The sequence below is a fragment of the Plutella xylostella genome, chromosome 10 (assembly GCF_932276165.1).
Source record: "Plutella xylostella chromosome 10, ilPluXylo3.1, whole genome shotgun sequence".
Taxonomy (NCBI): domain Eukaryota; kingdom Metazoa; phylum Arthropoda; class Insecta; order Lepidoptera; family Plutellidae; genus Plutella; species Plutella xylostella.
The window spans coordinates 11514399-11529185 of NC_063990.1; the positions used below are offsets into that span (position 1 = coordinate 11514399).

The following is a 14787-nucleotide window of genomic DNA, read 5'->3' on the forward strand; positions in this document are numbered from 1 at the left end:
ATGCATGCGAGTTGAGGAAAAGTAGAGAGGTATATACGTATGAAGAAAAAGAGATACCGTGGACCAAATAACTAATTACATTTTAAATAGGAAAAAAGTATAGAAGAAGAATTGTGGAGATTCTTTAATGGTAAACATTACACTACAATATAGATAAATAATATAATAGTGTATAGTGAAGAGGGAACCATATTCATATAAATATTGTGCGTAAAGAAAAATAATAACTAACTTACCTATAACTCGTCTACATGCAATAAATGGATCACCCTGTAATGGAACAGGACATTCGCAGATTGCAATATGATTGTACACATTACAGATCGCATCCTGCCCACATGCATTTATGCAAGGGTTCACACATTTGTAATTGATACAAGTCATTTGTTTGGAGCAGTCGTCATTAGTAGTGCACTCTGGTTTGCACTCGATGGTGGGGTTGCCGTGGTATCCAGGGTTGCAAGAACAGACGCCGTTGTTGCACTGCGCGTTTATACCACACGGTGAACTTGCACAAGGATCTATCGGTGTGGTGTCTTTGGGTTCTGTAAATAAATTATATTTGTTCATGCAATATATCCAGTAATTGACCATTACCAGCTCACGCTAACGATGATGATATACAATTGAAAAAATCTTACCATCATAGGCGTAGCAGCTAACGAAAGGATCGCCGCGGTACCCGTTCGGGCAAGTACAAATGGCCAAATGGTTCATGGCCCTGCAGTCCGCATTTGCTCCACAAGAGCCGATACAAGGATCAGCACACTTCTCACGGACGCAAGCCTTGTTGTTGGGGCAGTCTTCGTTGATGGTACACTCGGGGCCGCATCGAGGCGGCGCCCCGACGTAGCCCTCCTTGCAGCTGCAAATAGCTGAACCACCGACATCTCGGCACACTGAGAAAGGTCCACAAGGATTCGGCTCGCATGGTGGTGGCTTAGCTGGCACGTTTAATCTTTCTTTAGCACAACGAATGAAAGGATCACCCTCAAAACCAGGTAAGCAAGTGCAGTACGGACTGTGGCGGTGGACGCGGCATTGCGCGTTTTCTCCACAAGTGCCAACACAAGGATCCACACATTTCTGTCTCACGCATGCCTTATTCAGAGGGCATTCGGGGCTGGTCACGCATTCAGGTCTACAGTTAGGTGGGCTTCCAACGTAGTCAGAGAAGCACGTGCATATCGCTTGGTTGTTGACATTCTTGCAAGTGCTGTAAGGACCACATGGAGATGGATTGCATGGGTCTTGCACTTTTTCTGAAATAGAAGAGTTAGATAAATACCATTAATTTAATTAGCTGGACCTAACAATAACAGACAACACAGGCCAATTTGAGTAACATACCTTCTTTCAGCACGCAGTTGCTGTATGGATTACCAACGTAGCCGTTGATGCATATACATTTCGGAACATGATTGACCATTTGACAATCGGCGTTAGATCCGCACAAACCAGGACAAGGGTCCTGGCATTTATTCATGATACATGCTAAGTTGTCAGAACAGTCCGAGTTTAGTAGACATTCTGGACGACAGCCTTCGTAAGGATTTCCAAAGTAGCCACTTATACATGTGCAGCTTCCAGCATTATTTCTTTCCTGACAAATTGCATTTGGTCCACAAGGGTTCGGTTGACACGGGTTGACTGGATCCATTGGTCTTGTCACTGGAACTAAAGGAGATATTTATGTGAGCAATGATTTTCTACCAAAATTATATAGGTATAACGCTAAATTTCTTATTCGTTTAAACTCACCTCTTAGTACGCATCGGTCAAAAGAGTCTCCTTCATAGCCTGGCCGGCAAATGCATTGCGGTGAGTGACTGATGACTCTGCAGTCAGCATTTTGACTGCAGGCTCCCACGCATGGGTCGGCGCACTTGTTGTTGATGCACGCCTTATCGTAACTACACTCGCTGTTAGAAGCGCACTCAGGACGGCAGTAAGGAGGATTGCCAATGAACCCGGTCAAGCACGAGCAAGAAGGAGACTCTCCTACAGCTCTGCAAACTGAGTTGGGTCCACATGGCGATGGTTCACATGGTGCAGTTCTTATAGGTTCACCTGAAAAAAGATTATATTTTAAAAACATAAAAATTACCATCATGGTGACAGTAGAAAATTTTACGATTATGCTCTATGAGTAAAATTTGAAATTTACTATTTTAGTATAGATGAAAAAAATAAATTGACATAACCACTTACGTTGAATAACCGTGCATTGACTGAACGGATCTCCAGTAAATCCATTTCTACAGTAGCAAATAGGCTTGTGATAGTGAACTCTGCATTCAGCGTTTAATCCACATGAGCCTCTGCAAGGGTCAACACACTTCTGGTTGGAGCACGCCATGAGGCTGGTGCAGTCAGAGTCGACGGAACATTCCGGTCGGCAAGATGGCGGAACTCCAGAGTAGCCAATAATGCAAGAGCACATGGCTTGTTCACCGATCGTGCGACATACACTGAACGGCCCACAAGGGTTGGGTTCGCATGGGTTGCGCTGTACTGGTGTTTCTGTAAAAAAGAATATAACGTTTATTTAAAGCTCCCTAATTACAAAAATAGAGATAAATTTAATTAAAAAAAATAATTTACCTAATACAGCATTGCAAGAGAAGAACGCATTGCCTGTGGTGTTAGACGGACAACTGCACATGGGAATATGGTTGTACACTTCGCACACGGCGTTCTGTCCGCAAAGATTAATGCACGGGTTGACGCATTTGTTGTTGCTGCATGCGAGGTTTTGGCTGCAGTCAGAGTTGTGAGTGCATTCTGGTCGGCAGCTCATGTACGGATTACCGAAGAAGCCAGGTCTACAAGTACATTGCCCGTCGTTACAGTCTGCGTTTGATCCGCAAGGACTTGGGTTGCATTTATCGTATACTACAGGGACAGCTTCAATCTTTTCCTTGATGTAGCAACTTTGGAATGGATTTCCTGTATAACCTTCCCTGCAACTGCACATGGCGGAGTGTTGATAGACTTGGCATATTGTTTGTAGCCCACATGCGCCGGCGCATGGGTCCTTACACTTCTGGTTGATGCAAGCTCTTGTACTGGGACAGTCGGAGTTGACGGTGCACTCTGGACGACAGTTCGGCGGAGATCCGATGAACTGGTCCAAACAGGTACACACTGGTGATTGGTTAGATACTTGGCAAAGTGCATTCGGGCCACATGGTGATGGTACACAGGGATTCCTATCTTCAACCGGGGCTTCTGAAAAGACATAATAATGTTATTATTTTGTATTGATTCTCTATAAACATAGGTGTACTGTTTTTATTGTTCTACATGTTAGGTGTATGAAATGACAATGGGCAGATTGGGACCACCCTCCAATAGCATTAAGACTAACATCGTTGGATAGGTCTTGTCAATAGGAATAACTTTTGCTATGACAGCTTTGTTGTCACAGTTGTCCGTTCAGAGATATTTGACTTATAAGTTCCGATACTCGTCAGTTCATCTTACTGCTATTAGAGGCTGGACCACCCTCCAATAGCAGTAAGACTAATGTCGTTGGATAGGTCTTGTCAATAGGAATAACTTTTGCTTTGACAGCTTTGTTGTCACAGTTGTCCGTTCAGAGATATTTGACTTATAAGTTCCGATACTCGTCAGTTCATCTTACTGCTATTGGAGGCTGGACCACCCTCCAATAGCATTAAGACTAACATCGTTGGATAGGTCTTGTCAATAGGAATAACTTTTGCTTTGACAGCTTTGTTGTCACAGTTATCCGTTCAGAGATATTTGACTTATAAGTTCCGATACTCGTCAGTTCATCTTACTGCTATTGGAGGCTGGACCACCCTGCAAAAGCAGTAAGACTAATGTCGTTGGATAGGTCTTGTCAATAGAAATAACCTTTGCTTTGACAGCTTTGTTGTCACAGTTGTCCGTTCAGAGATATTTGACTTATAAGTTCCGATACTCGTCAGTTCATCTTACTGCTATTAGAGGCTGGACCACCCTCCAATAGCAGTAAGACTAACGTCGTTGGATAGGTCTTGTCAATAGGAATAACTTTTGCTTTGACAGCTTTGTTGTCACAGTTGTCCGTTCAGAGATATTTGACTTATAAGTTCCGATACTCGTCAGTTCATCTTACTGCTATTAGAGGCTGGACCACCCTCCAATAGCAGTAAGACTAACGTCGTTGGATAGGTCTTGTCAATAGGAATAACTTTTGCTTTGACAGCTTTGTTGTCACAGTTGTCCGTTCAGAGATATTTGACTTATAAGTTCCGATACTCGTCAGTTCATGTTACTGCTATTGGAGGCTGGACCACCCTCCAATAGCATTAAGACTAACATCGTTGGATAGGTCTTGTCAATAGGAATAACTTTTGCTTTGACAGCTTTGTTGTCACAGTTGTCCGTTCAGAGATATTTGACTTATAAGTTCCGATACTCGTCAGTTCATCTTACTGCTATTGGAGGCTGGACCAAAGCTGGAAGCGGAACTGGAAGTTCACCAAAGCTGACAAGTGTCTCCCAAGGTGTACAACTCTCTCCCTGACGACCCTCCAGTTTCTGACTGGTGCCGTGCTAACCAAATGCATCTTAACATCAGCAAATGCCATTCAATTTCATTCACGCGTCGTCTGCAACCGATTAGATTTGGTTACTCATTGAATGATATTATAATTGGCCACAAATCCGAGGTCAAGGATCTCGGGGTCATTTTCGATCAAAAACTTTTGTTTAAGGAACAGTATGAATATCTATCAGCAAGGTGTAACAAACTCGTTGGTTTCATTATGCGTGTAACCAAAGAATTCAAGTCACCCAAAAGTGCTATTACTTTATATTTATCACTAGTAAGGAGTATCCTTGAGTATGGGTCGGTTATCTGGTCTCCCTACTATGCAGTACATTGTGCTCGGCTGGAACGCATACAGAAGAAGTTCCTACGGATGTTGGCCTCACGCTATGGGATCAGGCGCTCTCTGTCAGACTACAATGAACGACTACAGTATTTCAAACTGGACCGGCTTGACAGTAGGCGTGACCAGGCATCTCTGTTAATGCTTTATAAGATAACAAATAACATCTCACACACCTCTCTACTTGAACAGATTGAAATAAATACAAATTACAGACTCAGAAATCCTAAACTTTTTAGAATACCTTCCACAACAATAAATGCTGCTTTTTACAATCCTTTGCACAGGGCATGCCGCTTGTACAATGATCTCGTTAGTGAAAATAAGTTTATTGATATCTTGGGACAGCCACTTTCCACCTTCAAAAGGGCACTTGCCAAACTGTCAATATCTGATAACTAATTATTTACAGGTTGCTATATTAATTCTTATATATGTTTTATTAAATTATCGTACCTGCATGTTATACTGTAGTGATAACTAGCTCTTAGCTAATATTTTCAAAATTTAATAATTAAACTGAAGTGTGCACTCTCGTCGGTTATAGGAAGGAAATGTAACCTCATATTGTATATGTTTGAAACTCTGTATTCTTATAACTGTTTGTGTACCAATATAATAAAATAAATAAATAAAATGACGAGTATCGGAACTTATAAGTCAAATATCTCTGAACGGACAACTGTGACAACAAAGCTGTCAAAGCAAAAGTTATTCCTTTTGACAAGACCTATCCAACGATGTTAGTCTTATTGCTATTGGAGGGTGGTCCCAGCTCCCATATATTTTTGCCCATCCTCCTTTAATATACGTTGCCATTTTACTCACTTTGTACGATAGAGCAGAACGAAAACGGATCTCCTTGGTACCCAATAGGACATGAGCACAAAGGCGCATGATTCACAACTCTACACTCAGCGTTTTGTCCGCACACTCCGATGCATGGGTCCACACACCTCTGACGAATGCAACTCTTGGAAGAATCACATTCGGAGTTGACCGTACATTCTGGTCGACAGTTGGGCGGAGATCCGAAGAATTCTGGCATACAAGAACATGTAGCTTGGTCATTATTGTTCCTACAAACCGAATTACTTCCACATGGATTTGGTATGCACGGATTTTGTGGTACTGGATCTGAAAGAAAAAAAAATGCTCGTTTATCTTGTTAAACTTATATACAAAAAAAACAAATGACTTATAAAAAGAAAAGAATGATGCTTACCAGGTTCATTGATGATAATATAACAATACGAGTACGGGTTCCCGGTATATCCAGGAGCACAGTTACAAGATGGTACATGGTTGACGACTTGACACAGTGCAGTCGACCCGCATACTCCAGGACAAGGATCCTCGCATTTATTCTGCATACACGCCTTGTTGTATGGGCAGTCTGTGTTTACAACACATTCAGGTCTACAACCCTCGTAGGGGTTGCCGAAGTATCCTGGTTCACACATACACGCTGCAGCTCCATTTCGTGATGTCTTGCAGCGAGCATTTGACCCACAAGGTGTTGGATTACATGGGTCAATAGACTCAACGGCTTGCGGTATTAAGAAACATGAAGTGAACGGATCACCACTGTATCCATTTTGGCATGAGCACATTGGGCTGTGAAGCCTGGTTGTGCACACAGCATTGATGCCGCAAGAGCCGGGGCAAGGGTCCATGCATTTGTAGTTAATACAGGCCTTGTCAAATGAACAGTCGTCGCTGGTGGAGCACTCGCGTCGACATTGTGGGGGGGTTCCCTCGAACGATGGCTGACAAGAGCATACGTAAGAGTCGCCGTTAGGTTTACATAACCCGTTAGTACCACATGGTGATGGAATGCAAGGATTCTTCGGTTCTTCCTGGACTTGAACTGAAAAAATATGTATCGATAAATACTAGTTCTAAGAAAGAGTCCTATATAGGTACAGTCAGCTGCATAAGTAGCTATACACTTTCGAACCTTGTCAATCTAAGAAACCGTCTATCCATTCATTTAATCATTGACGTTTCGTCAGTTTGACAAGGTATAACAACTTATGCAGCTGACCGTACTTCTCTTATGTGATATGCTTAAACTTACCATAACAGTGAGTAAATGGTGATCCTGTGTATCTTGCTGGGCAAGAACATATCGGGTTGTGATTGATCACATTACAGTCTGCATTAACCCCACATGCACCGGGGCATGGGTTCTGACATTTCTGATTGATACAGGCTTGTGATGGCGAACAATCTGAGCTTTGTATACATTCAGGTCGACAATTAGGAGGATTTCCGATGTATCCTTCAACACAGGCACAGACAGCTTGGCCGTTGGCTTCCCTGCAGATACTGTTTTGACCACACGGTGACGGATCACACGGTCGGTTAATTGGCTCTGTGAAAGATAATACAAATGTTAGCGTACTCTTACAAACTTTTGCAAGCTAATGAAAATCAAAACGATTATTTAGGTACTCACTTTCAATCTTCATGCATCTAGTAAACGCATTTCCAGACATGCCACTAGGGCAGGTGCAGACGGCGACGTGGTTGTAGACATTGCACAGAGCGTCCACTCCGCACATGTCGCGACAAGGGTCCACACACTTGGAGCGGATACAAGCCTTGTCAAGTGGACAGTCTGTGCTGAGGACGCATTCAGGTCGACATCCGAAGTAAGGATCTCCTTGATACTCGGGTAAGCAAGTACATTCGCCATTGTTGCATTGCGCGTTCACGCCGCAAGGGGATGGGTAGCATGGATCGATGTGTTGTGGGGGATCTGTAATAATTTATATTTTTTTAATATCAACGTTAGTCTTCTTCGTAACATAGGAATATTTCATTTTGAATAAAAGCATAGCTCAACATTTTGAATAGTTTACCTTGAGGTTTAACAGTGCATATGGAGAACGGATCGCCTTGGTATCCTTCAAGGCACGAGCACATTGGTGTATGATTGACGACGTTGCACAGGGCGTTGGTTCCACAGGACCCAAGACAAGGGTTCTGGCATTTGGTATTAATACAAGCTTTGTCGTTGCTACAGTCGGTGTTTCTGACACACTCTGATTTGCAATACGGTGGACTTCCAATGAAGCCAGATAAACAAGAGCATGACGGTACTCCGCCGATATCTCGGCATTGGGAGTTTGGTCCGCATGGCGATGGTAGACATGGATTAACTGGCTCTCTTTCGACTGGTGTAGATTCTGTGAAAGAAGTATTAGTTTTAGTACATATCTATTGAAACACATTTAAATATTTATGTACATGTCTTGTTGATACATTCTGAACTTGAATAGTATTTACATACCTGGCAGATTGTAGCAGCGAGACAGCGGATCGCCAGTGTATCCTTGCTTGCAGGTGCAAATTGGGCTATGCTTTATTACTCGACAGTCCGTATTGATGCCACAGGACCCAGGGCAAGCAGATACGCATTTGAGATTTTCACACACTTTATCCAACGGGCATTCAGAGCTGGTAGTACACTCCGGTCGGCACATCGGTGGGGATCCCAGGTAGCCACTGAGGCATGTGCAAACTGCTACTCCGTTTTGAGATTTGCACTGACTGTTTGGTCCACACGGAGATGGATTACAAGGGTCTGTTGGTTCATCTAAAATTAAGAAATTTATATTAATAGCACGCTCTTTAGCTTGGAATAATGTAACTAGTTAATCGTATGATTCAAGTTGTAAAAACTTCTACTTATAAAAAATAATGTTTCACCTTGAGTTTTAAAGGCGCAAATCTTGTATGGATCACCGTAGTACTGATCAGGACACGAACAAGAAGCCACATGGTTGATAACTTGGCAGAGAGCACTGATGCCGCACGTGCCAGGACATGGGTCAACACATTTGTTCTGAGAGCAGGCTTTGTTGGAAGGACAGTCTGAATTCACCACGCATTCGGGTTTACATTGTTCGTAAGGATTTCCGAAGTATCCCGGAATGCAAACACAAGATCCTGCTCCGTTTTGTTCCCTACATTCAGCGTTAGCACCGCATGGAGAAGGCACACACGGCGTTGGGCGTTCCTGTTCAATAGCCTGCACTTGAAGGTTGCAATACAAGAATGGATCTCCTGTGTAACCTCTTTGACACAGGCATATGGGCGTGTGGCTCACTACTCGGCACTCGGCGTTCACGCCACAAGACCCTGGGCAGGGATCTGCGCATTTTCGGTTGATACAAGCCTTGTTGGATGGGCACTCAGTGTTACTGACACATTCAGGTCTGCAATTAGGCGGTGAACCGATATTGTCCGGCAAACATCTGCAGTCTGCATTATCTCCGATTTGTGTGCATTGAGAGTTTGGACCGCACGGGGACGGCATGCACGGGTTCACCTTGGCTGGTGGATCAGCAGCTGAAAATAAAAGGCGCATATTACTGTTAGCTAATGCTTTGATTCGTACGGGCAACATAGACCTACTAAAAAAACAATATGTGGTAAAAAAAATATTCATTAAAATACTTACGTATTATTTGACAAATCGAAAATGGATCCCCAGAGTACCCAGATAGACAACTGCACACAGGGTTGTGATTCACTACAACGCACTGAGCATTCCTTCCACAGGCACCTGGACATGGATCTATGCATTTCTGGTTGGAGCAAGCTCTGTTCAAATTGCAGTCAGTGCTGACTGTACATTCAGGCCTACAGTTCGGTGGACTTCCGAGGTAACCTTGGACGCAGACGCAGACTGCGTGACCTCCGACTTCTCTGCATTGACTGTTTGGACCACACGGTGACGGTTGGCATAAGTTCACCTGTACTGGTGTATCTGTAATAAAAGTACCTATTAGCTTTCATTCAGCGTCGTCAGCGTCGCCCCTGCTTATGATAGTAACAAGCTTATTTTCAAATTACATGCATAAATGATACACATTTTCTTACCCATAATCTTGCTGCAGTAGTAGAACGGAGATCCAGTGGTGCCAGGAGGACATGAGCACATGGGGATGTGGTTGATGACTTGGCATGTGGCATCAGCGCTGCAAGTTCCAGCACATGGATCGCCACATTTGTTCCTCATGCAGGCTTTGTCCCTCGGGCAGTCTGAGTTCAATACACATTCTGGTTTGCATCCGAAGTACGGGTCCCCGTGGTACTCCTCTATGCAAGTGCAGGAACCATCTCTGCATATAGCATTCGAGCCGCATGGGGAAGGTGAACAAGGGTCTACGGCTTCCACTTCTGTAAAAAAGACGCTCATGAGTAAAATACGACTACATGTATTTACAGAAACTTGTTTTGTGTGTGTACTTTGTAAGTAAGCTTACCTTGTGGTTTCAGATAACAGTTAGAGAATGGATCTCCCGTGTAACCTTGCATACAAGAACAAATGGGCAGGTGATTCACAACGCTACACTGAGCATTGTTACCACATGCTCCCGGGCATGGGTCCACGCATTTGTTGTTTATACAGGCGCTGTTGGCATTACACTCAGAGCTAACTGTACATTCCGGTCTACATCTGGGTGGTGAACCAATAAAGTTGGGTAGACAAGTGCAGCGAGCGTTTCCTCCGTATTCCTGGCATTGTGAATTTGGCCCGCATGGCGAAGGTAAGCAAGGATTTGAATCCTGCAATGGTGTTGTTGGTATAGGTATTGGAACGCAGTTGCTGAAAGGATCTCCCGTGTACCGTTCTTGGCATGAACATATCGGATTGTGAGCGATCACTCTACAGTTGGCATTCCGCCCGCATTGCCCGGCGCACGGATTCACGCACTTGCGGTTGATACACGCCTTATCTTTGGCACATTCGCTGTTGATGGTACACTCAGGACGACAGTTGGGCGGGCTTCCCATGTAATCGCTCTGGCAGCTACAAACAGCTTGACTATTCACTTCTCGACATTGACTATTGGCCCCACAGGGAGATGGCGTACACGGTGTCAGTTTCACGACATCTAGAAACAAAAAAGTACATTTAATAAATGGTTAACTATAAAATTATAACTTTTTGAATCGATAAAAAATATATCTTTAAACATACCTTGAACCATTTCGGTGCAGTAAGAGTACGGGTTTCCAGTAAGCCCTGGTGGACAGTAACACGAAGGCACGTGGTTGATGATTTGGCAGACACCATTCGGAGCACAGACTCCGGGGCATGGATCCCTGCATTTATTCTGAACACAGGCGAGTCTTGGTGAACAGTCACTGTTGATCACACACTCTGGGCGGCAACCCTCGTGTGGGTTACCGACATAGGACTCTAGACATCTGCATGATCCAGCGTTGTTTCTAACTGTGCATTCTGCGTTTATACCGCAAGGCGATGGATCGCATGGTGATGAATAATCGATTATGGCATCTAAAAGAAGTTAAAAAAATGTTAGACACACGAAAAATACTTTTAATAAAATCGATCTGAAAATAAAAGTTATAATTACCTCTAACTGGATTACAAGAAACCATTGGATCGCCGGTCATGTCAAACGGACACGAGCAGATGAGCGCGTGGCTGACGACCCTGCAGTCTGCGTTGTAGCCGCAGCTGCCGGGACACGGGTCCCTGCACTTCTGATTCACACACGCCATGTTGGTGGCGCACTCCGAGTTACTGACGCATTCCGGCCGACAGTTCGGAGGCGACCCGATGAAGGTTGATTGGCAAGTGCATGACGGAGACTCTCCTATAACTTTGCATATGGAATTCGGACCGCAAGGGGTCGGAGTGCATGGGTCTATTGGTGCTTGTGAAGCTACAACTGAAACAGAAAATACTATATTAGTAGCGGATCTGTTTTAAATAAATACAGTTTTTTTTGTGTATTGATTGATTGAAACTTACCGATTGGCGTGCATCGAATGAATGGGTCGCCCGTGTACTGTAAAGGACACGAACATATTGGGTTGTGTTTGACCACTTCACATCTAGCACCAAGTCCACAAGTGCCAACGCAAGGGTTGATACATTTCTGATTGTTGCAAGCTTCATTAAGTGGACACTCAGCACTGATGGTACACTCCGGTCTGCACAACGGAGGGCTTCCGATGTAAGTTGGAAGACAAGAGCAAACAGCCTGGTTGTTTATCTCTCTACATTGACTGTTTTGACCACAAGGACTTGGGTTGCAGGGCTGTGTTTGAATCGCTGTAAGAAGAATTTAATAATTATTTTTCCGTTTATACTTGAAATGAGTATTTAGTTAGTAAAGTAATATTTCAAAGATTCTTACTTTCAACTCTGCGGCAGTCGACGAACGCATTTCCAGTCATTCCCTCAGGGCACGAGCACATTGGAATGTGGTTGTAAACGTTGCACGTCGCCGTCACTGCACAAGTGCCGGGACACGGGTCAATGCATTTATTTCTCGAACACACTTTATCTTGAGGACACTCCATGTTCGACACACACTCGGGTTTGCATCCAAAGTATGGGTCTCCCTGATATTCACTGAGACATTCGCAAATTCCATTATCTCTGCATTGAGCATTGAAACCACACGGTGATGGATTGCAGGGATCAATATTTTGAACTTCATCTGAAATACGAAGATAGAAATGTAAGAATCACTTTTAAATAATAACAAGAATAAAATAATTTGATAGATAGATACAATATTATTTATTTGTACACCAACAAATACACAAGTTACATAGATTATATACATACACACACAACACATAGGTATAGATATAAACCTACCTTGAACTGGTGTTATACGACATTCTGTGAATGGATCCCCAGAAAATCCTTGTGGACAAGTGCAAGTTGGAATATGATTATAGACGTTGCACATTGCGTTGTGTCCGCAGCTGCCGGGGCAGGGGTCCCTGCACTTCATGTTGGTGCACGCCAAGTTGGACGGACAGTCCTGGCTGATGGCACACTCGGGCCTGCAGTTCGGGGGAACTCCTTGGTACTCCGTCATGCAGACACACGATGGAGATCCGTTGGAGTCCCGACAAATGGCATTGTTTCCACATGGGTTCGGCACGCACGGATTCACATAGCCGATAGGATTGTCCTGTACTGGTGCTAAAAAGAAATTAAATAAGTTTAGAACTTGGTTCGATTTAGTCCATCTTCCAAAACTAAACTACTATGTTGAATTACAACTTACGTTGTGGACTGCAACGAGTAAATGGATCACCAATATATCCAGGTCGGCAACTGCACATTGGGCTGTGGTTGGTGACCTTACAGTTGGCGTTTTGTCCGCAATGGCTTGGGCACGGGTTGGTACATTTGTTGTTGACGCAAGCCTTGTCTGCTGGACACTCGGAGCTGACGGTACATTCAGGTCGACAGCCCGGTGGAGTCCCGATGTAGTTTGGCATGCAAGAGCACACACTTTGACCATTAACTGGACGACAGATGCTGTTTGGCCCACAAGGATTTGGAGCACAAGGCGTTACAGGATCTTGTGTAACTGAAAATATGAACATTTATATAAATTTCGATGACATAGATAAACGTGTTCTTTATATAGTATTTCTATGTAAATTATGATGAACCAGAAATCATAAATATTTACCTTCTTTAACATTACAGAATCTGTATGGATCTCCGGTATATCCTGACGGACATGTGCAAGTCGGCAAATGATTAACAACTATACAACTGGCTAAAGTGGCGCAGGTGCCTGGACAAGGATCTTGACACTTATTCCGAATGCACGCTTTGTTCGGTGTGCAATCAGTGTTGATGGTACACTCTGGGCGACATCCTTCATAAGGATTGCCGATATAATCTGGTAAACAAGTACAAGAGCCAGCGGAGTTTTGTTCTTTGCATATGGCATTAGGTCCACATGGCGATGGTTCGCATGGGCTGGTTCTCTCGGGCTCAATTTGTTGAATCAGTTGGCAATTCGTAAATGGATCTCCGCTGTATCCGTTTTCACAGAAGCACATGGGTGAATGACTGATGGTTCTGCACTGCGCGTTCAATCCGCATGCATTGATGCACGGGTCTGTACATTTCTGGTTGATGCAGGCGAGGTTAGTCGCACATTCACTGTTGCTGGTGCATTCTGGTCTACAGTAAGGTGGTGAACCAAAGAAATTCGGCATGCAGGTGCAGGACGGCGAACCAGAGGCATCTTGGCAAATTGAGTTCGGGCCACAGGGTGAAGGAGTGCAAGGTGTCACATCAGCTACAACAGGTGCTGAAAAATATACCGTATTGTTAATTATGCTTGTATGTACCTAAATTGGAAAACCACTTAAGCTAATGAAATTAGAAGAGTTGAGGCTACTTACCGAATGGCGAGCATCTCGTAAACGGATCTCCAGTGTACATCGGTGGGCAGCTACAGATGGGGTTATGTTTTACTACTTCACATTTTGCTCCAACGCCACAGGTTCCCACGCATGGATTAATGCATTTCTGATTGTTACATGCTTTATTCAGAGGACAGTCGGAGCTAACTACACACTCAGGTCTACATAATGGCGGACTGCCCATGTATCCAGGTGCACAAGTGCAGACGGCTTGTCCATTCACTTCTCTACACTGACTGTTCTGACCGCACGGTGAAGGTATACACGGGTTTGTTACTACTGGTACTCTAACCGGTTGACAGTCGTAGAAAGCATTTCCAGTCATTCCTTGAGGGCAACTGCACATTGGCACGTGGTTGATCACATTGCAGACAGCGTTCGCTGAACATGTGCCCTGACAAGGGTCTACACATTTGTTTCTGACACATGCTCTGTCTCGAGGACAGTCGGTGCTGAGCACACATTCCGGTCGACATCCGAGGTACGGATCGCCTTGATGTTCTTCTATGCACGTGCACACTCCGTCCCGACAAACTGCATTAGGGCCACATGGTGATGGGTTGCACCGGTCCGGGATATCTTGCTCAACTGAAAATACAACAATATATTATATTATCATGTCACAATTTCTGCTGCTGTAACCCCA

At 44.0% G+C, this 14787-nt stretch overlaps 1 protein-coding gene and 1 long non-coding RNA gene across 13 annotated transcripts in view; one reads left to right on the forward strand and one right to left on the reverse strand.

Annotated features, from left to right (window-relative positions):
* Positions 1-14787, forward strand: part of LOC125489031 — a 102709-nt gene that overhangs the window by 34012 nt on the left and 53910 nt on the right. The window lies entirely within an intron of this gene.
* Positions 1-14787, reverse strand: part of LOC105391845 — a 98001-nt gene that overhangs the window by 11190 nt on the left and 72024 nt on the right. For 11 of the 12 annotated variants that reach the window (XM_048623329.1, XM_048623336.1, XM_048623328.1 and 8 more), the window contains 24 exons: positions 14121-14729; positions 13394-14026; positions 12980-13288; positions 12562-12894; positions 12092-12397; positions 11704-12006; positions 11303-11620; positions 10903-11223; positions 10184-10816; positions 9798-10097; positions 9376-9684; positions 8622-9263; positions 8203-8508; positions 7772-8098; positions 7366-7668; positions 6985-7281; positions 6130-6774; positions 5733-6041; positions 2605-3231; positions 2212-2523; positions 1762-2070; positions 1351-1677; positions 642-1262; positions 237-545 (listed from right to left, as the gene is read on the reverse strand). The exons of the other annotated variant lie outside the window; for it this stretch is intronic. In XM_048623329.1, the coding sequence (XP_048479286.1) occupies positions 237-545; positions 642-1262; positions 1351-1677; positions 1762-2070; positions 2212-2523; positions 2605-3231; positions 5733-6041; positions 6130-6774; positions 6985-7281; positions 7366-7668; positions 7772-8098; positions 8203-8508; positions 8622-9263; positions 9376-9684; positions 9798-10097; positions 10184-10816; positions 10903-11223; positions 11303-11620; positions 11704-12006; positions 12092-12397; positions 12562-12894; positions 12980-13288; positions 13394-14026; positions 14121-14729 (9708 nt within the window). The remainder of the gene's footprint in view (positions 1-236; positions 546-641; positions 1263-1350; positions 1678-1761; positions 2071-2211; positions 2524-2604; positions 3232-5732; positions 6042-6129; positions 6775-6984; positions 7282-7365; positions 7669-7771; positions 8099-8202; positions 8509-8621; positions 9264-9375; positions 9685-9797; positions 10098-10183; positions 10817-10902; positions 11224-11302; positions 11621-11703; positions 12007-12091; positions 12398-12561; positions 12895-12979; positions 13289-13393; positions 14027-14120; positions 14730-14787) is intronic. 12 annotated transcript variants of the gene reach the window in all.